Genomic DNA, 22913 nt, shown 5'->3' on the forward strand with positions numbered 1-22913 from the left:
CCTAACATTAACCGTAACCTTAACCCTAGACCCTAACCCTAGACCTAACCTTAACCCTAACCCTAGACTGAACCTTAACTGTAACCCTAACCTTAACTCTTAACCCTAGACCTAATTTTAACAGTAACCTTAAACTTGACCCTAACCCCAACTTGAACCCAAACCTTACATATTAATCCCAAACCCAAGGGTCAGATTTAATAGACACCCATTTACATTCATTCAGTTCAGTTACATGGTAGTTGAATGTCAGGTGCATGACTACAATGGAGAGTCCAAATAAAGTGCTATCAATAAATAATAATAATAAAAAAAATAGTAATAACAATATAAATAATAACAATACAAATACTTTTTGACTAAGACTTTTGCTAAGGCGTTTTTTTTGGAAAACTGCATCACTATACAGCAAGCCAGCAAAATAAAATGCTGGTGCATCATAGAGCAGTAATTATGACTGAGGAACATGACATTCATTTATATGACTTCGCTGTGTGAAATTAATAATCATCATCACTTCACAACATCGTGGTATTTAGAATAAACCGGTTTCCCATCACCAGGCTTCAGAGCCGGTTTTCACCGACACGTTAACTCAAACACGATCGCTCACAGGTCGGGTCAGTTCAGGTGATCTTTACACCATTTCAGCTTCACAATTGTGTCCAGCAGTTAGGAGGACAGCACCTGTGGTTAGAAAAGGTAACGAAGAAGAAGATCGGTCAGTCGGTACACACACCTTCTTCCTGGGTTTCAGCTGCTCTTTCCAGTCCTTAATGAGCTGGTTGTGATGCTCATCCAGCAACTTCAGTCTCTGAGTCTCGTTTTCCACCAGCATGTGGCACTTCTCATTCTGCAGAAGACAACAGAGGAGATCATACAGAGGTGAAGCCACAGGTCAGGCCATGGGTGGACCGTTCTACTCGTCCCTCCCAGCTCTCATAATCCAGCTGACAGACACTGAACAGCACAGCACAGGCTGTTTCAATCAAATCCATCTGAAGTAGCACTACACCACCATTATACGGGTAACTGGACTATAGCCGTTGCCATGGTTACACTAGGTCTACGCCCATGTCCGTAGGTACACTGTGCCCATATTTCCAGGGTTACACTATACCCATCGCCATGGTTACACAACACCCGTTTTCGTGGGTACACTATATCCGTTTCCTTGGTTGCAGCACCCAACAATCATTTCTTTGTTGCACATGGTTACACTACACCCTACATCTGTTCTCATGGGTATGCTACATCCCATTCTAGGGATACACTACATCTGTTTCCATGGTTGCACTAATCCCATTTCCATGGTTACCTGTGTGCACCTGTGTCCGGTGGTACACTGCACATATTTCCAGGGTTTACACCTCTCCTAATTCAATGGGTTTGCTACTTCCACCACCACGGTTACATCGTGTGTGTGTGTGTGTGTGTGTTACCTGTAGCTGCTGGAGCTCTCTGATGTTGCTCTCACACTGTCCCACCATCTCCCTCATCTGATTTTCGTGTTTCTGTTGCTGGTGCAGACGCTCAGCTTTCTGCCTCTTCTCCTCCTGCCTGGAAAACTACACACACACACACACACACACACACACACACACACACACACACACACACACCATTAGTACACTACAACCATCCTGAGAAAACGACAACCATTTCCATTAGTACACTACAACCACGCTCTGTTGTCATCACCTACGTGGGCTGCGTCCCCCTATACTACACACTCCCTGCTCCAGCAGTTCGCCTTTCCCAGAAAAACTGGATGAACAGATGGAGTTGGTTTGGTTGGTTCCACTAAACTGCTACAGGACTACCAGCAGAACCAACTTCAAGCGCAGAACCCAACCGTAGTACCCATACGCCAACAGTTATATCACATCACATCATTACCACATACAGGCATCCCCATCTTCTACCACGGCTCACCCTCACTTCTTTTCACAATGGTACACCACCCATCACCGTGTGGGTGAGCATCAAATAGTGGCGCTAATCATTACAGACATTATAAAAGTTACACCACACCCATTTCCATGGTTACACAACACCCATTTCTGTATTTATACTACACCCATGTCTGTATTTACACTACACCCACTTCCGTGACTATACTGCAACTATTTCCATTAGACCTCTACAGCCATCCTATGGGTACACTACACTCATTTGCATGGTTACACCCAATTTATAAGTACACTGCACTCAATTCAGTAGTTGCGCTACACCCATGTCTGTATTTACACTATATACATTTCTGTGAATATACTACACCCATTTCCATTAGTACACTACAACCATCCTATCTGTGAACTACACCTATTTCCATTAGTACGCTACAACCATCCTATCTGTAAACTACAACCATTTCCATTAGTACGCTACAACCATCCTATGGTTGTGTACCTACAAGCGTTTTACCCTGCAAACCAACCCGACGGGGTTCAGTTTGAAGCAGACTGAGACCACCTCTTCATATTTTATTATCTGTGTTATTTTGGTCTGAAGTCTGAAGGTCCAAAGGCCAAACGAGGTAGGTGTAAAAGCGCCCTTAGATACCAGCAGATAAGACGATCTGGTTCTAGAAATAACCCCCAGCTGCAGATCTGAGTTATGACCTGAAGCAGTATGAAGGTGTGGGTTAGGGAGGTAAAGAGCTGCTCCACCTGTTTGACTTTCTCGCGATCCTCTGCTGCGCTGCCGGTGGAGTTTATCCTAAGGCTCTTCTTGAACATCACCATGCGGGTTTTGCCCTCACTGCGCTGGATCTTTGGCAGGCGGTTCTTCTCTTGCTGCTGCCGAGCCTTCAGCAGCTCGATCATCCGCTGATTGTAACACTGCATGTGCTCCTGCTCCTACACACACACACACACACACACACACACAGACAGACACACACAGACACACACAGACACACACAGACACACACAGACACACACACTTACAGCATTTGTCTGATGAGTGTTGCTCAAGGACTATTGGTGGTAGTGGGCTTGTCTGTCTAGGTAATTGAACCCTAGCCTGCCAGAGAAAGAGTGGTGTTATTTCCCCACAATGGTACACCACCCATGGGTGAGCGTCAAATAGTGGCGCTAATCCTTATAGACATAATAAAAGTTACACCACATCCATTGCCGTGACTATACTACACCCATTTCCATTAGTCCACTACAACCATCCTATAAGTAAACTGCACCCATTTCCATTAGTACACTACAACCATCCCATAGGTAAACTGCACCCATTTCCATTAGTACACTACAACCATCCCATAGGTAAACTACACCCATTTCCATTAGTCCACTACAGCCATCCCATAGGTAAACTACACCCATATCCATTAGTCCACTACAGCCATCCCATAGGTAAACTACACCCATATCCATTAGTCCACTACAACCATCCTATAGGTAAACTACACCCATTTCCATTAGTCCACTCCAACTATCCCATTGGTAAACTACACCCATATCCATTAGTCCACTACAAGCATTTTATGGGTAAACTACACCCATTTCCATTAGTCCACTACAAGCATCCTATAGGTAAACTACACCCATTTCCAATAGTCCACTACAACCATCCTATAGGTAAACTACACCCATTTCCAATAGTCCACTACAACCATCCTATAGGTAAACTACACCCATTTCCAATAGTCCACTACAACCATCCTTTGAGTAAACTACACCCATTTGCATGGTAACACTACACTCAATTCCTAAGTACACTGCTCCCATGTCCGTGGTTACGCTACACCTATTTCCATGGGTACACTACAGTTTCTTCAGTTACTTCAGTATTTATACTACACCCATGTCTGTATTTAGACTATATACATTTCTGTGAGTATACTACATCCATTTCCATCCTATGGGTAAACTACACCAATTTGCATGGTTACACTAATCTTGCTTACAATAATAATAAAGGCTTATAAGCCACCAAATAAGCACCATCACACCATTTCCTTCTATGTGAGCTAGTTTACCCCTTACATCACCATTTTCCCAGAACTAATCCATTAACTGGCTAATGTCTGCCATTCAAACACTGCTGGTGGCTGCAGGGGGCTGTTGGCAGGTTAAGTCAAACCCGGTACCTTCTCGTGCTTCTTAAGCAGCTGATGTCTCTGGAGGAAGTACTGGTCTTTGAGCTGCTGCTTCAGTAGCTGCCATCTCTCCTGCAGGTTCCTCTCCTCCATATCCCAAATACTGGCCTCCTTGTCTAAGAACACCAGAAAACATAAGACAGACAGGGTTTAATCTGAACATGTGTAATGAAGACAATAAAGGCTGCCGGTGCTCCTCCAGGCTCAGCATGCTGCTAACTGCACTGTCTAACTTTGAAGAAGTGGAAAGGACAGCGCTAACGAGAACAGCGCAACCCGAGTCATATTAGTGTAAGACCCTGTAATTTCACTCTACCGCCTCAGTCCACAGCTTCCTTCACGGTCAGTGACGATAAAAACAATTGTGACAGCATTTCTCAGCTTGTCCAGGAAAGCTGTGGTGCCGTTCAGGGGTGGCTGTAGGCGTACATTCCAACAAACAATGGTGAGATAGTGGTAGTGTGTTTGGCATCACAGCCTGCCACAAATGCTTGATACATAGATCCAGGGCTACACGATACACGATATGTCCAAATGTTTGTGGACATCCCTTCCGACGAATGCATTTAGCTACTTTAAGCTGAACCATCGCTGACACAGAGGTGCAAATGTGCAAACACAGCTTGTCTAGTCCTTATATAGAAGCACTGCCAATAGAATAGGACTCTCTGGAGCAGATAAACCAAGTATGAACCTATTGGCATGATGTTGCCTAATGCCAGGCGTAGGTCAGATGGGTACAAGGCCCCCAAAGCATTGAGCTGTGGAGTAGTGGAACTTTTGGGATGTGTTCGGGAGGTAAGGATGAGGTGGGGTGGTGATCATCCAACATTCTGACCTCACTAATAATTTTTAGTGACAGCATCTCTCAGCTTGTCCAGGAAAGCTGGGGTGTCGTTCAGGGGTGGCTCTAGGCGTACATTCCACCTTCTGACTGTAGGAGGAGCCCAGAAAGGAAGAAACGCCAATTTTTTCCATAGCATTTCTTTAGTGTATTCATATTTGTACTCCGCTTATGATGTAATGTCCATACACACACACACACACAAGCAGCATTTCCATCCACCCATTGTCTGGGAATTTTGTGGAATGTGCTTAAAATACTGAAAGGAAAATAAAGAAATTCATAATTTACTTGGGACAACAATGGTGAGATAGTGGGAGTGTGTTTGGCATCACAGCCTGCCACAAATGCTTGTTACACAGATCCAGGGGTATTGATGGACAGAAGCGGCGAAATGAGAGCGCAATTCTGACCCCAGTCTCAGAGCTGCAGCCTTGTACAACAGTCAGTTCTGCTCTACAGACAGCCAATGAATGCCTTCATTGTATGTGCCATGCTCGGTGAGCAAGACTCTACTCTCTTCTGCCACTAAATGTCATCTAATGACTAATCCGCTATATACAGTGCAAATGGGGCACATCATCTTCAGGAATCCGTGCACAACAGTGGCTGACGGAAACAGTGACTCAACCCCATTCTCTTTTAACAACTTTTTAGAAATCCGTTTAAACGGAAAATCCGCTATGGAGCGGTCGGTCATTTTTAGAGCGTAAGCGGACACACCGATCTGCCTGTTGGACAGCAGGGACACAAGGCCAATGCCAGAGTGGACAGATGGAGTCAGGAGGGTGCTGAGGGACGGTTTGTACCATTAGAACAGTTTTAGGAAAGCAAAGGCCACTCTAAAGGCTAAAGAGATACACAATATGGCCAAATGTTTGTGGACATCCCTTCCGACGAATGCATTCAGCGACTTTAAGCTGAACCATTGCTGACACAGCTTGTCTAGTCCTTATAGAGAGTACTGCCAATATAATAGGACTCTCTGGAGCAGATAAACCAAGTATGAACCTATTGGCATGATGCTGCCTAATGCCAGGCGTAGGCCAGATGGGTACAAGGCCCCCCAAGCATTGAGCTGTGGAGCAGTGGAACTTTTGGGATGTGTTCGGGAGGTAGGGATGAGGATGAGGCTTACTAACACTCTCGTCACTGCATGCAATCAAATTCTCACAGCAATGCTCCTCCAAAATCTAGTAGAATACCTTCTTCCCTGGACAGTAGAGACAGTAACTTTAACAAAAGCAGGATTAGCTCCTTTTTAATAGCCCTGATTTCTGAAGAAACAATAAAAGGTGTCCCAATACTTTTGACCATACTGTGTATTTTCATAGTTATATTTAACTATTTAACTTAATTGTATCTTCTCTGAATAAAATATAGGCTATGCAGTACAATAACTATATAATACACCTTTTTACATGCATACATGATTGGTGTGGTATAGCGTAGTGGCTAACACTACTGTCCTCCACACATCAGACTGGTCACTTTTGTACTGGTTTTCCATTTGTAGTGTATAATGACCATAAAAGCACCTTGTGTTGGTATAGACTGATACTGGTTTAGGTTTGGAGTAGTTCGAGCACCATATTCTAGATTCAGATGCTCATCCTAAGAGAATAGTTTCAATTAAAACCGCTCACATTAAAAGCATAGTAATTTTTAATTTAATAAAATGTGTGTAACTTTTATATCAGGCTGGTATGATACTAGTATCATGCCATCTCTACAGTGTCAGGACCTAGTAAAAAAATACTAGAAAAATACTAAATATATATCTAAAAAATATTTAGAAAAATACTAAATTATACATTACTACTAAATGTCTTCAAACTGTTAATGTACTACATTCCATTTCTGGGAAAATTCACCAAATTTTTCCCTGTGAACTAGCGCTCCAGGAGATGGAACCAAATGTATTGGACATCCTGGTAGCTCTCTTAGACTGAATAAACATTATGTCCAGGGACTGTAGGGAACCGGTGTCCCTTCTGTTCATCTCTAAAGGAGCCAGAACCTTTGGCCAGTGGTCACTTGCACACACTACAGACTGCTGGCAGACGGTTTGCCCCCCACAGGCATGGCCTGCAAAAAAGACTCAAACAGAAGCATCAGCCAGCAGATTCCATTATGTCCTGGTCAGGCTCTAATGACCATGGATTTGTGCAAAAACCTTAAACTTGCCTTTAACTGACAGGCAAAGCACAATTTAATGTTCTTATCTTGTCCTTAATAACCTAATATCCAGAACTTACACTTATATATACTTATACTTATATATATATAATATATATATATATATATTTATATATATATATATATATATATATATATATATATATATATATATATATATATATATATATATATATATATATATATATTTCCCTTCCCGTCATTGAATGCAGGTTCTTGGTTCTCTGGCTTTAGAGAAAAGCTGAAAATGTATATTTATCAAGAAAAACACAGAAGCCTCAACTGCTAAATCTAATATTAGATGTTTACGTGTTGACTGCCCTGCACATTTTAGAGCTTTCCCTGCTCCAAACACCTAATTTAACTGATCAGCTCATTAACAAGCCCTTTCAGGTGGTGTGTTGAAGCAGGAAGTCCACTAAAATGTGCAGGGTAGGACATCTCCAGGACTAGGTTTGAGAAACACTGGTTAAGAGTGTCCACCTTTACCTTTATTACAGCTTCCATTCTTTTCAGAAGACTCACTTTGAGATCTTTGCTCTGGTCTGAATCAGTTATCGAGTTTGTAGTAGCAAAAGTAGGTAGGACCTACCCAGAGAGGACAACTGGTAAACCGGCGACAGGGCCCTGGGCACCTAAGGCTCATTAATTTGGCTATCTGGAGTGCTCATCAACCCACAAACAATAAATGAAATAAGCCAACCCTGACCGGGTTCTTTGTGGCTACCCAGATCTGAAATCTTGTAATTCAACACCAGCATCAGATTTTGTTCCCCTAGTGTCAGATGACGAGATATTAGAATTATTCCACTTCCACATTTTAGTAGCTCCACCCACAACTTGAGGACTTTTTTCTCTCACAAGCAGACCAGCTTCATTATGTTGATGCTAAGATCTAAGCATGGGAACTGCTCTGTTCGCGTATAAGTGCAAAACCCGAGAGCTGTGAACTCAAGGTGAAGTAAATGTTAGGCAGCCAGTGCAAAAAGGGACAAATTACAATAAACTTAGAGGTAAAGCTTAGATGTTTGCATGTGGAATGCATGAGTGTTGTCTAGAACATGTGAACTCGGCAGTGAATGCATGAATCTTATTTATTTTACTATACCTCGAATTAACTGCTGCTTCCTCTCCAGGCACTGTCGCTCCGTATCTGCGATTTCCCGCTTGTTCTGGGCGATGATGCTCTTTAAGGTTGAGTCCAGGTAGCTGACCTGACCCGCACGAAACTGTTCCTCCTGAAAACACAAGGCCTGAATGAGGAACAGGCGATCTACACGATCTATCTACAGCAGTAGCGTTAACACCTGTGAAGAAGGTGGAGAGGGTGGTGCTTTTCTTTTTGTTCACCTCTGTGAGCTTCATCTGCTGGAAGCTGTTCATGCGGGTTTTCATGGTCTCCTTCCTCTCCTTCCTTGGCAACTTCTCCACTTCATTTTTCATCTGGAACAACACATATACATTAATTCCACCTTTAAACACGCCCTAGCAACCACTAAGCAACATCACGACAACCACCTGAAATATCATATGCAAATACCTTGCAATAATAACTACACTCATCTAGCAAGCACGTTGCAGCACCATAGTATCCACTCCGCAACAGCATAGCAACCACCTAGCAACCATTAGGCAGCGTTTATAGCATTCATCTGGGACATCCATCTGGGGTAATCACATAGCAACACCATACCAAAACCATTGCAACCGCCTAGCAACACCATGGCAACCACCTTCATGATCACCTTATCTAACACTAAGAGCACCCCAAAAATAAACACCTTAACCAAGACCTGGAGATTGTCAACACTGCATCCAATATTTCATTTTATTTATTTAAAATATTATAAAATATAAAAAAAAAACTTTAAAAATGTAACTATTTTAAAAAATATATTAAATAGCTTTTTTATTTCCAGAATTTAATACATTTCTAATTTTGCTTACAGCTTACAAAGGCATGGCAGCTAAGCATATCCAAAAACACAAGGCTGTCCAGTTTGTTGATCCTGAGGCAATAAATCAATCATCAAATATCTGAGGTTCTGCACCTGCTTCTTGCGCTGCTTCATCTGCTCCTGGAACCTGTGGTACTCTCGTTCCTGCTCAGCTCGGATTCGCTTGGATTCGTCCCGCAGCCGCACCGCGTGGTCCATCTCCATCTTTTCAATCGTCTGCTTCTGGTGCTTCTCCAGGTTCTCCAGCTCCGTGTCGTAGTATTTCTTCTTAGCCTGAAAGCAGAAGAAGCTGCAGTGATGCCACACCTTCACCTTCACACCTTCATACTTCCGTAGTTAAAGCAATAGCTTGGGGAATCCTCTCAGTCTAGGACTGATTTGTTGCCTTAATGCGACTCAGACCTGAATTAATCAGCTGACACCCCTCTAGCCTAGGCCTGGCATTAGACATGGTGCCAGCAGGTTACTGTTAATGCTCCAGAGAGTTCTATTCTATTGGCAGTACCTCTCGACTAGGATTAGACAAGCTGTGTGCAGCTTAAAGTAGCTGAATGCATTCATCAGACGGGGTGTCCACAAACATTTAAGTTAGCTACAACACCACAGTTTCGCTCAGAAGTGCAGCATTTAGCCTTTAAAACAGAATATTCAATATTTTGCAGGAAATTGAATCAATAAATTAAATTAATAAGGTTTGACCGCTTTGGAAGCTTCATCAACCTAGCAACGGTTGCTATAAAAGAAAGACGTAGTGGGCAGAGCACAGGATGTCATTTTCTGAGCTAACTGTGGGTCAACATCCAATAGGCATGTGTGTGTACATATGTATGCATGTATTATATATATATATATATATATATATATATATATGTGGGTGTGTGTGTGTGTGTGTGTGTGTGTGTGTATTTATGTATACATACATGCATACATGTACACACACACACACACACACACACACACAGCTAAATACAGAATGGTTATTGGATTTTGGATATATATATATATATATATATATATATATATATATATATATATATATATATATATATATATATATACAGTCATGCCCGAAAGTATTCATATCCCTGGCAAAGTTTGACTTAAATTTACTTTTATTTAACCAGAAATTATATTTTTGCCTGGAAATGACACAGGCATCTCCCAGGAGATAACACGATGATGTACAAGAGGCATCATTGTGGGAAAAAGTATTTCTCAGCTTTTATACACATTTGAACAAAAAGTGGCATGTCCAAAATTATTCATACCCTTCTCAATAATTAATAGAAAAGCCTTTATTGGCTATTACAGCAATCAAACACTTCCTGTAATTGCTGACCAGCTTTTTGCATGTCTCCACTGGTATTTTTGCCCATTCATCTTTAGTGATGAGGTTCGAGGGTCTCCTTGCCATCACCCTGATCTTTAGCTCCCTCCACAGATTCTCAATTGGATTCAAGTCAGGACTCTGGCTGGGCCACTGCAAAACATTAATGTTTTTGTCTGCTAACCATTTCTTCACCACTTTGGCTGTATGTTTTGGGTCGTTGTCGTGCTGAAATGTCCACCGGTTCCCAAGGCCAAGTTTCTCTGCAGACTGCCTGATGTTGTTGTTGAGAATCTTGATGTATTGCTCTTTTTTCATGGTGCCATTTACTGCGATCAAGTTCCCTGGTCCATTGGCTGAAAAACACCCCCAAAACATTAGGTTCCCACCACCATGTTTGACAGTGGGGATGGTGTTCTTAGGGTTGAAGGCTTCTCCTTTTTCACGCCAAATGGTGCACACATCATTGTGGCCAAACAATTCAATTTTTGTTTCATCTGACCATAAAACAGAACACCAGAAGTCTTCTTCTTTGTCCAGATGAGCATTTGCAAAAGTCAAGCGGGCTTTTGTGTGCCTTTTCTGGAGAAGTGGTGTCCTCCTTGGCCTGCGTCCGTGGAACCCAGCAGTGTGCAGTGTCCGTTGAACTGTCTGCCTTGAGATGTCGCCACCAGCAGAGTCCAGATTCACCAGGATGGCCTTGGTGGTGATCCTTGGATTTTTCTTCACCTCTCTCACTATTCTCCTGGCCAGCACAGGTGTCACTTTTGGCTTCCGACCACATCTTCTGAGATTTTCCACAGTGCAGAACTTCTTGTATTTTTTAATAATACTTTGCACTGTAGCCACTGGAACTTGAAAACATTTTGATATGGCTTTATAGCCCTTTCCTGACTTGTGAGCGGCCACAATGCACAGCCGCAGGTCCTTAGTGAGCTCCTTTGTCTTAGCCATGACTGTCCACAAACCAACTGCAGAGAGCTGCTGTTTTTCTCCTGTTGAGTTGATTAAAACAGCTGTTCCCAATGAATCAGGGTAATTAGGATGCTTTAAAACAGCTTGGACTATTTGGAATGGTATAGAACTTTGGATTTTCCCATATACTGTGACAGTTTTCAAAGGGTATGAATAATTTTGGACATGCCACTTTTTGTTCAAATGTGTATAAAAGCTGAGAAATACTTTTTCCCACAATGATGCCTCTTGTACATCATCGTGTTATCTCCTGGGAGATGCCTGTGTCGTTTCAAGGCAAAAATATAACATCTGGTTAAATAAAAGTAAATTTAAGTCAAACTTTGCCAGGGGTATGAATACTTTCGGGCATGACTGTATGTATATATATATATATATATATATATATATATATATATATATATATATATATATATATATATATATATATGTGTGTGTGTGTGTGTGTGTGTGTGAGAAATACACTTACATTCATCTCCTGGTCGATGCGTCTCTGCATCTGCTCTCTCTGGCCCTCCAGCTTAGCGTTGAGCAAAGCCTGAGCACGGTGCTCCTCTTTCTGCAGCAGACGCAGCTCTCTCAGCTCCTGACGCCTACACACACACACACACACACACACACACACACACACACACACACAGTTATACATACACATTCATTAAAGCAGCATTATGTGAGAATTGGTATTTCGTGCTCCTGGGACAATTGAAGTCTCGCTATAAGCCACCCCTAAAGGACATGCTTTACACATGCATTTCTGGACAAGCTGAAAGATACAGAACCTGCCACTGAAAGGTAAACCATGTGGACTGAGGCGTTGGAGTAAAAATGACTACATACAGTTGCTTTAATAAATAGAAAGGAAATGATTTATTGAAGGATGAGATCTGACCACATTCACCACTGAATATTGTTCTAATTGATTAGGATTGGCACAGCTGTGCCCCTCAAAATCCTGTGTGTGCCCCAGTACAACAAAGAGTCTTGAAATGCCCTTAGGCATCTGGGGCCTAAAGCTTAGAGAAGCAGAAGGCTTGGGACCAGAAGGATGCTGGTTTGAGCCACAGGACTGGCATCCACAGCTGAGGGGCTGTTGAGCAAGGCATCTAACCCCTACTGCACCCTGGCCATTGAGGTGGATGCCCACTACTCCAGGTGTGTGTTCTCACTGCACTAAGCACTAGTGTGTGTGTGTGTGTGTGTGTGTGTGTGTGTGAGTGAGAGAGAGAGAGAGAGAGGCTGAATAAGGCTGCTCTGCTGTGTGCTGGCTAGAACGTGTGCTTAATTTAGGCTTAATATTCAGATTAATATCTGCAGGACCAGTCATGAATATAAGGGGCAGATTGTAGTGATTTGCTCTGTGTGTGTGTGTGTGTCTTACAATAGAGCAGCTGAGAAATGCCAGTGATTCATTCTTCCCAGACTGAGGTTCATGGGAATACGTTCACCCCTCGGCCTTACTAAAGGACACCAGGCTGAGAGGAGAGGTCTAACAGAGTTTGGGGTCACACTTTACCCTGCTGATGGACACACACACACACACACACACACACACACACACACACACACACACACTCCCTCCCTCCCTCCCTCCCTCCCTCCCTCCCTCTCACTCCTGGAGTGAGCCCAGTCCAGTCCAGTCTAGTCTTAGGTCAGCTACAAACCTGAATCTGAAAACTACTAAATATCACTAACACAGAGCTCTCAGGCTCTTCCTGTCACGCTCCGTACAGCACCTGTACCAAGCCTCAGCTGCCTTCAGTATAAAGGCCCGGTTACTGGCGCCGTATCACCACTAGGTGGCAGTAAGGGATCGGCTACACACTCTGGGGCAGCATTAATGTGCTTCATTTCAAAGCACATGTACTGTTGATGTGAAGTGTTGAAGATGATGAGTTATGTCACAACATGCCCTTCTGAGCTCATCGTCAGTCAGGAAAAAACCTCATATCTCCAAAAAGACCAGATTCCAAGCCAGTTTGGAGCATTTTTGGTTCATTCATCATGAAATTTCCAATGTGAGAAACAAGTCGGATTCAAATTATGTTAAAAGTGACAAATGGCAGAAATGGAGATAAATGAGACTGACCACACTGAGGGATACGGTCAGAACCTGTGGCTGGAATAAAGGTTCGGTTTGGAGAGAGATAAATGACTGATATACACTCTTTTCTCTGTCTCACGTGTCTGAAGTGTCTGGAGTTCCCCTCTGTAGCCGTGTGCTGGAGCTAACGCAGGGCTAATGTACCTAATATGTAACAGAAGCTTAAACCCCACCAATTATCATCCAACTGCATTTAGAAACCGGGTGGAGATGTTCAGAAACCTCCACTGGATCATAAATGCAAAGATCTGTTATAAAGACCCTGTAAGCAATAACAACCTCCACCACCTCCACCACCCCCACCGTATAGCAACGATATGATCTGCATAACTACGACAAGCAGCTGTTTGGATTACAGTCCGTTATTGTGTTATTTTATGAATTTAGCTTATTTACCAGTTATTTACACACCTTCCACGCCTCGCTCCTTCTTAAAATCTTGATTAAATATTTATATTAAATATTCATTATTTAACAGCAAATCTGAGCACAAATTTATATGCTGAGAGCTCTTGTGACTGTCATGCAAAAACCTTGGATCTCCAAAATGGTAACTTCCAATGGAAGTCAATGGAAAAATATTTAATTCCAGGTCATTTGGGAGAATTTTACATTATGTCAAGAAGTGAAACATTTGGAGATAAAAGGTTTTTGTATAACAGTGGTAACAGGTTTTATTTATAGAGTTATAAATGAAAAAATGTTTATATATATGATTATAATGTAATTTATATATTATAAAACATTATGAATAATTATTTCAAAAGTGTTATGAATATTACACACTGCTCTTTACAATTAACCAAAAAATGTTTTATTTTATTTTTTTATTAAAAAACGAGCAAAGGAGATACAAGGTTTTTGCACAAGAGTGGCAATAATGTTTTTATATTTTTGCCACATTGCCACCCTTCCCCTAGATAATCTTAGTGGATAACTATTGTGATAATATCAGTGGATAACTATGGGAGGGCTGAGTGGAATCAGGTGTGTTACAGCAGGGAAAGCACCCAGGCCTGCAGGTCTGGGGAGATTCAGGACCGGGGGTGGTCAACACTGATCTAACTGATCCAACTTTCCATCTGATTCATAAGCAGATGGAAAACTCAGTCTCAGCTTCTCTGGTTCCACTAGTCATTTCATTTAGCTTGCAAACACAAAGCGTCCCTTGTGTATCAGCGTGGCACTCTCAGAGGCCCTAAATAGGCTGTTTACTCAGCGCACATCTCAGCATTAACCAGCGAGCCATCAGCCGCTCAGGAGACAGGCAGAAGGACAGAGTCTTCCTTCCTTCCTTTACTCAGAGTCTTCACATGTACACAGCTTTCCCTTTTTTCATGTGTTTAGGGTCTCAATGTCAAGTTTAATGGAAGCTTAAACCCCAGCAGGTAGCATCGAACCGTGGGTCTCGCTCCTCACACACTCACACACTCTTGTTTCTGACTGAGTGGAGGTGTTCAGTAGTGGTTAGTAGTCTCCAACAGCCTCCAACAGACTGCTGCTGTTCTTTTAGCTACACTATATGTCCACATATTTGTGGACACCCCTTCTAATGAATGCATTTAGCTCCTTTAAGCTGCACCCATTGCTGACACACAGCTTTTCTAGCCTCTGTAGAGAAGTACTGCCAATAATGCTCCTCCAAAATCAAGTAGGAAGCCTTCTTCTCTGGACAGTAGAGACAGTTACACCTTACAGTTACTCCAAGAAAAGCAGGATTTCAGAAGGAACAATGAAAAAGCAGGTGTCCCAATACTTTTGTCCAGGTTTATTTTGTCTATTTTCAGTAAACTATCACTTTAAAGCCAGAGGGGAGAATGAGAGAGTGAGTGTGTGTGTGTGTGTGTGTGTGTGTGTGTGTGTGTGTGTGTGTGTGTGGATATGTGTTTTCCAGGAACTTGCCTGAGAAATCTCATCTCCTCATCTTTCTTGTGGTCATCGCTGATGATTTTGGAGGTGGTGACGCTGACCTCCACTCCGTCCACCACAAACCTCCGAGTGCGCTTCAGGGTCCTGCGGGACAAACGTGGATCCTGGAGCAAAGGAGGGAGAAGGGGAAGGTGTACGGTGATTCTACTGTACTGGAATATAAAGTACTGCATTCTTGGAGCAGATTAATTCAGCATCGTTACCATTTAAACCATTTAGCAATATTTTATTTTACAAAAATGACATTTCTGTGTATTAAAGGTGCGTATTAAACCAGCTGCTGAGGAGTGTCAGGAAGTCCAAGATCTAGGGGCAATTTTGGAAAAGAATATATCGTCACTGTTGCAGCACTGGTGACACCTGGTGACGGTAATGACGAGTTTTCAGCTTCACCATCAGCATCTTTTTAACGTCTGTAGCTGCCATCTAAACTTTGCTGAAGTCCGTATTGCTGTGAGCTGTGGAGCATGGTTTCTCAACCCTGGTGGGCCCCTGGTGGGCTCCTAACTCAACAGCAGGCTGTTAATTAGCTGATTAGTTGGATCAGGTGTGTTGGGAGCAGGGATAACACTAAAATGTGCAGGGCAGTGGGCCTCCGGGACCCACCGAGGTGGGAAACAGTGCTCTAGAGGACACAGGAAAACAGTAAAGGGAGAATAAGTGAGTGAACCCTTTGGAATGGCCTGATTTTCTGCACTACATCACTTAGAAAACATATCAAATATTTTTAATTCTATATGGAATGTTTAAATATGTCTAAAAAGTCTTTAATTCAATATTAAAATTCAATTAGTGCAAATTTTATGTTTTCAAAAAAGGGTTAAAAACGGGCCTCAACTGAGGATTCAGCCTTTTAACAATCAAACCTGACCAAAAAAGTAGTTCCAGCACCTTTCAGAAACCACCACTGCTGAGCTCAGTGGAAGGATATCCATGCTGTTATCAGGTTTGTAATCAGATTTTACAGACTGTTGCATAACTCTTTTATTGGTCTGATACTGGAATTGCAGCCACTAGTTAAGGCTGATATCTCGGCGCCTTGGATTGGGTCGTGTGTACATGGACACGTGTGCGGTCACGCCCCGACTGTCTGCAGAGTGAAACTACTGGACTGTAGCCTGCGCGTTAAAGGCCGCATTTTAATGGTTCCAGTCTTAGCCACCTATTTATTCCTCTCGTGATCTACTTTACATGTCCAAAAGTATCCAGACACCCCTTCAAGTTCTGAGACTATTAAGCAGCATTATGCAAGAATTGCCATAGCCTGATTGCTGCTGGGCTCCCTCTACAGTTGGGCAGTGTAATTTTGCACTTTGAGGTTCCTCTAAAGGACATGCCTTACACATGCATTTTTGGACAAGCTAGGAGACACAGAGCATGTTGACTGAGGCGGTAGAGTAGCATTACAGCCACACATGACACCAAGGACACCATGCTTAACGCCAGAATGGGCTAGAGGGGTAAAAAGCCTCTCGGTATTGGACTGTGGAGCACTGAAACTGTGTTCTCTAAAGTGATGATATGGAGCTCCATCCAACGCTAATCATCCAACATCAGCACCTGACCTCACTAAAGCTCCTGTTGTTGTATGCCATCAAATCCTGACAGCGATCTGCCCTAGCTGTGGCAAAACTGAAACAAACCCCCAGTAAAACCTCATTAATTAACAAATAATTAAAAGGTTGTTTTTCCTGTGGACGCTGTCAGAGTGTCCACAAACTTTTGGCCATTTTTCTCAGGCTCTTTGCACAACAGGAGGCGATCATCTAATCTGGCTAATCTTATTATTCTTCTCTCTGCACTTCACACACAGATTTCTACAGGGTAGATCAGCTAACAGACGCCTGGCTAGCATCACGCTGAGTGATGGAGGGGGTGAGGGAGGGCCAGCCCATTCGCTGAGAGAGAGAGAGAGAGAGAAAGAAAGAAAGAGAGAAAGAGAAAGAAAGAAAGAGAGAGAGAGAGAGAGAGTGTAGTAGTCGGTAGTGCGCTCTGGGACCCCCGGCCACTGCTCACTCGGACATCACCTGGGGTCGAACCATCAGCTCCCTAACTAAAGGGCCAGCAATTAGACAGCTGGGCCACCAGGGAGCCCGAGTGTGTGTGAGGTGATGGAAGCCGTTTTTTACTTTTTGACATAATGTCAAATCTGGCAGTCGCTCTTTACACTGTGTCAGAATTTCCAGATAAATGGAACAATAGAAATGCTCCAAAATGCCTTGGAATAAAGTATTTTTACACTGACTTCCATTGAAAGTTAAGGTGTTTTTTCCTCCTCCTGTAAAGCTGCCGTTTTGGAGAAGCAAGCTCAGCAGAGGCTCAAACACCCAGACCAGGGTGAGGGAAATGAAGGGCGGAGTCCTCAGTAAATGATGTGCAGATTTAGAGATAGGAGGGCGGAAGAGAAAGAGGAAGAGGGAGGAGGGAACGTGAAAGGAGAAAAGTGAACGAGTGCGTGGTCACTGCACAGGAAAGAGTGAGATTTGGCTGATTTCGCAGATCCGGCTGTAACTACACAGGGGTCAGTCTGAGGCAGGAAGCGACACCATTAATTATCTACAGCCGGGCATGGAGCTAGAGTTCCAACGAAAAATGTAGGAGGTCCAGACTCAAAGAGCAATGCTTCAACATATAGATTAAAGCCTCCACTGCCTTTCCAGAGGAGCAGAGGCTTTACCGGCTACAAAGACCTGTGGATAGCGTTGATTTTAGGGAAAGCACTGGATGTGGGCCTGCCATGATAATGACATTAGCGACTTATTCTAAAATATATGGACATCCCATTGACATCCCATATGGTAAACACCCATTGTGTTTACTTGCGTGTTTGCGTACATAAGAATGAACGTCACCAATAGGGGAGGCTCGAGTCTGCAAGCAGACAGCGGCATCTATCGTGTAGACAGATGATCATTGCTCTATAAAAGGATGTAATTACATTAACATTAATTTAGCAGTGGCATAAAATGGTCTTATCATAATATCATTTATTGCAATTATTTCTAGGACAATATATATATATATATATATATATATATATATATATATATATATATATATATATATATATATATATATATATGGTGTACTCCGTAAGTCAGCCTTTGTTGTGCTCAGATTTTATATAGATGGTGATTTTATATAGTATAGGTGATACTCTTCTACCATGACCATTTTGCTTACATCAGATTAAACAATAAATAAATAAATATTTAATATAATATAAATAAAATTACCTGAAGCAGACAATAAAGGCAAATTTGCTGAAAACCCCACTGTGGCTGATTTGATCACATGTGTAGCAAACAGACTACACTGTGCGTCTTGGCTGTTGTAATGCTTATGAATGGCACACACACACACACACACACACACACACATATATATATATGCAATAAATGTACTGTATGTACTATAGCACACCATAACCCAGACAGACCGCATTCAATAAGCCGACCTTTAGGCCTCAGCAGGCATCCTGGGACACTGTGGTGGGAAACAGAGACCTCACCAAACTTCTGGAAGCTGAAACTCTATTTACTGCAGCCAGCTGAGCAAACATGCTGCTATTGAAGAGAAAAAAGGGCTAAAGGCTAATGTAAGCAAACAGTTCATGTCCGCCATGTTGGGGTAACCCCTCACAGACACAGAGCATGCTCTGTATTCTCTTTCTTACACCTTGTTGCTACATTTTGCTTCAGGTGCTCTTTTTCTTTTTATATCACATTAAATATAATATTTAAATAATATACTCGTGGATCCAGCCATGGTTCTTGGCATTGTACCTGAAGTTCATGACGAACGGACCAATAGAAATGCTCCAAAGAATTACAAGTTCAGAAGGTTTTTCCCTTTCTCCTCTAAAGTTGACAGATTTATTGATTTCCAGGTGTTTTTCATTGATTCAGCGATTAGTGGAAGTAAGATTAGGACTAGACACACACTCGTTTGGCTAGGCCTAAAGCTACGGTTCACTGTTGGACAGACTGGGGGGAAAAAAGATGCTGAATAATCTTGTTCTGGAAAAAATGAGCATATTACCAATGCCCCCCCCTCCAGCTCTGAACGATGAATAGGAATAGAACAGCAGCGATGGAAGGCCATCAGTCCATCAACCAGAAAGTGCCCACAACAATGGACACACACAGAGGCAGCATGGCAGGGCAGAATGGGCCTCACACAAAGGGGCATTGGTAGAATCGGATGGAAATTGTGACATTGGCTGCTTGGGAGAGGAGCAGAGAAAGAAGAGCTTGGGACAGAGACTAGAGAGAGTAGCTCAGTACTGTAGATGCGGTACACTGCACAGGTGTAGGTTAGCTGTAGGTTATATAGAGGTTAGGCATCGTGTAGCAGCTGGATCGAATACGATTCTTAATTTATAAGAATCTGTTGATACTGTTGTGTTTAGTCTGTGATTTACATGTATCGGGATAAATATTGTGCACCTTTAAATATCGTGATATAGTATTTTTACCATATCGCCCAGCCTTTGGTGGGGCCGTAGACAGACAGTACGGCTTTTGGTGGGGCCGTAGACAGACTATGACTTTTGGTGGAGCTGAAGACAGACTGTATGTGGCCTTTGCTGGGGATGAAGACAGGCTGTATGGCTTGTGGTGGGGCCGTAGACAGACTGTACGATTTCTGGTGGAGCTGAAGACAGACTGTATGACTTTTGGTGGGGCTGCAGACAGACTGTGCAGTTTTTGGTAAAGCTGCAGAAAGACTGATCGGCTTCTGGTGGGGCCATAGAAAGACTGTACACTTATTGGTGGGCCCTTAGACACATTTCATTACGGTTGGACTGTTGACAGACTGTACATTTTGCAGTGGGACTGTTTTCAAACAGCACCTCTTGGTGGGACTGTGGGCAGACTGTAAGCTTTTTGGTGTAGACCAATGCAGTACTCTAGAGAAACACCATACATTTCCAGCAGGCATGCAGACAGACGTCTGTGCGTTTTAGGTGGGGGTGGTGTAGACATGCTCTCTGTACTTTCTGGTGGGGGTGCAGTCGTGCTCTGTACTTTCTGGTGGGGTTTTACACAGGCTGTCCTCTGTTCATCTATTTCCCCACCCAGCTCCAAGCTCAGTAACTCTACTGTACTGCTGTACCACCCACTTTTTCCTCCCTGAATGTTCCACCAGCTCTCATAAGCAGGCTCAGTGTTTGGACAAATGGCCTCTGCTGTACCTGTACAGCTCTCTCTGGTAGCTACAGGAATGCTTACATTGCCATGACGATGCAACTGTCAATCAACATGCGGTTTTCTAGCTTTTAATGCCATTTTAATCAGCGAGGAACCTTTAGGGCCTTCTAGGCCTCGAGATAGAGCCTAATGGACTCGGGGAAGTAAAAATTGGTCCTTGGAGTATCAGTCATTTAACTGCTTGGTTTAGGTTGGAATGGAAATAGAGAAAATATGAAGTCTGCAGGAAGGCAAATCTCTAGGAGCAGGGTTGGTGACCACTGCTCTAGGCCTTTGGAAAAGTGAGTAATTATGGTGGCCCTACGATTATCTCCAAAAGATAAAATAGAAATGAGATTTTCTTTATATATAAGATTGAGTAGATGCAGCAGTGGTTGATTTTGTGGTGCGGTTTAACAGTAATTAGTGGGCCTAATTACAGTCAGACGCTTATACTAATTCATGTCTATGCCTTTCTACTGGCCACTACATGGGCTACTGTAATCCAAATGATACCAAGTTCATTCTAAACAGAGGAAAATCAGTTTTTTGACCTTAAAGCAAAAGTTTATCTAAAAATCTAAGTTATACAATTTACCCACTACCTCAAATGCAGTCAAACAGCCAAGACAGGTCTCTAAATAAGCCCATTTCATATTTTTTAGCAATTCAGCATTTAATTTTGTCTTTGTCTTTTGTTACTTTTGAATAGATAAGGAGTGCAGATTAACCCCTTCAAATCCTAGCTATTCAACACCCTAAAGCTTGTGTCTCACCTTTCTGACATGAGAGGAATCTGCCAGTTGTCTTTATACTGAGGTTTTCCGTTCTACTGTAAAGTTGCCATTTTGGAGATGCAAGGCTTTTGCATGCAAGTGCGTAAGAAAAAATGTTTGGACCCTCTACCGGGTCCTGGGATTGCAACGGAGTTAACGTCCATTATGTGTTGTGTAAGAATTACAGTATGAACCCAAATGACTGATTTGCCTCACCACACCCAATGGCACCATTATCATCATCATTATCAGTTCCAAACCCATGGATCTTTCCTCAGAGATGGGGAGGCCATTGGATCCAATTAACATACCAATAAGTAAAGCTGGAAGGACCATAATAGCTCTTGCTGTGGGACCACATGATGTAATCCACTTAAAAAAGGGTTCTGATCAACGACCATCATAGACAAAGGGAATTGGTGTATTGGTCAATTCCCATTGATTAGATCATTGTCTGATTTTTACCAATATGCTTCCGATACTACCGTGCAACCCTAGTAAATTCATTTTCTGGTTTAACTTTTTAAGGAAACTCATGCAAACACCTACCCGTGCCGCCACAGAGCCGGTGTCTTTGTTTATCGAGATGTCCCCTGAGGCGTTCGGGCTGAGGTCCGTGCTGCCTGTGCCTGAATAGCGCTTCCCAATCCCTCCATTAGCGCGAGCCAGCAGGGTCTCCACGCCTTCTCCCGCAGTTCCATTTCTCACCAGTGGTGGCACAGTAGAGGTAATTTCTTCATCGCGAGGTTTTCTATGCCGTTCCTCATCTTCATCTGGGTTCTCCAGAGCTGGCTGAGGCCCACTGGGGTCTGTAGGGGTCAAAGGAGAAGGTGACTCTGATTCTGAAGTCTCCACCTCCTTCACCTCCTTTTCTGACGTAGGCGTGCTCTGGCCATCTTCAATGCCCGAATCAGAGCTGGAAGCTTTTCCGGAAGTCTCGCTTTCGGGCTTGTCGTGATCCAGCAGAAGCTCTTCTTCAGGAAGCTTAAGCTCCTCCTCCTTCTGGGTTTCCTCAGGCATGGCCGCCTCTGGCTCGGTTTCTGTTGGGTTTTCAGGAGCTTCAGGTGTTTCAGGCATTTCTGGTGCTTCGGGCGTTTCGCTGGCCACATGGTCTTCCAGACTGGTCTGACTGGTTTCTGATGGGTCTTTTCCTGGGGCCTGAAGACGAGAAAAACAGAGCAGTAAATTTCACAGTTCGGTTTAAGATTTCATTGAACTTCTGCTGAAGCTTAAGCTGAAGAAGGTGGAACCTTTAGGGCCTTCTAGGCCTCCAGATAGAGTCTAATGAACTGAAAGAGAAAATATTGGGGGGAAAAAATATCCAATCAATCCAATCAGTTTTTTGTTCAAATGTAAAATCTGGATAAATTCAGTCAAGTTATGCTATGCTAGTCGTCAGATCTCCCTCAGATACACAGCTTCTTGTCTTGTAATTGGGAATCTCGCTATGCAACTAATCAGCACCACAGACTCACGAATGACAAGATCTTTC

General features: G+C 42.9%; 1 protein-coding gene across 1 annotated transcript in view; it reads right to left on the bottom strand.

The window, feature by feature from the left end:
* The window catches only part of stk10 (serine/threonine kinase 10), a 77597-nt gene that overhangs the window by 2938 nt on the left and 51746 nt on the right, over positions 1-22913 (bottom strand). The window contains exons 9-18 of the mRNA XM_072661653.1: positions 21971-22579; positions 15427-15557; positions 11890-12013; positions 9212-9391; positions 8511-8603; positions 8269-8398; positions 4109-4233; positions 2673-2861; positions 1443-1568; positions 740-853 (exon numbers count right to left, since the gene is read on the bottom strand). Of these exons, the coding sequence (XP_072517754.1) occupies positions 740-853; positions 1443-1568; positions 2673-2861; positions 4109-4233; positions 8269-8398; positions 8511-8603; positions 9212-9391; positions 11890-12013; positions 15427-15557; positions 21971-22579 (1821 nt within the window). The remainder of the gene's footprint in view (positions 1-739; positions 854-1442; positions 1569-2672; positions 2862-4108; positions 4234-8268; positions 8399-8510; positions 8604-9211; positions 9392-11889; positions 12014-15426; positions 15558-21970; positions 22580-22913) is intronic.

Source organism: Salminus brasiliensis, chromosome 18, assembly GCF_030463535.1.
Source record: "Salminus brasiliensis chromosome 18, fSalBra1.hap2, whole genome shotgun sequence".
NCBI lineage: Eukaryota > Metazoa > Chordata > Actinopteri > Characiformes > Bryconidae > Salminus > Salminus brasiliensis.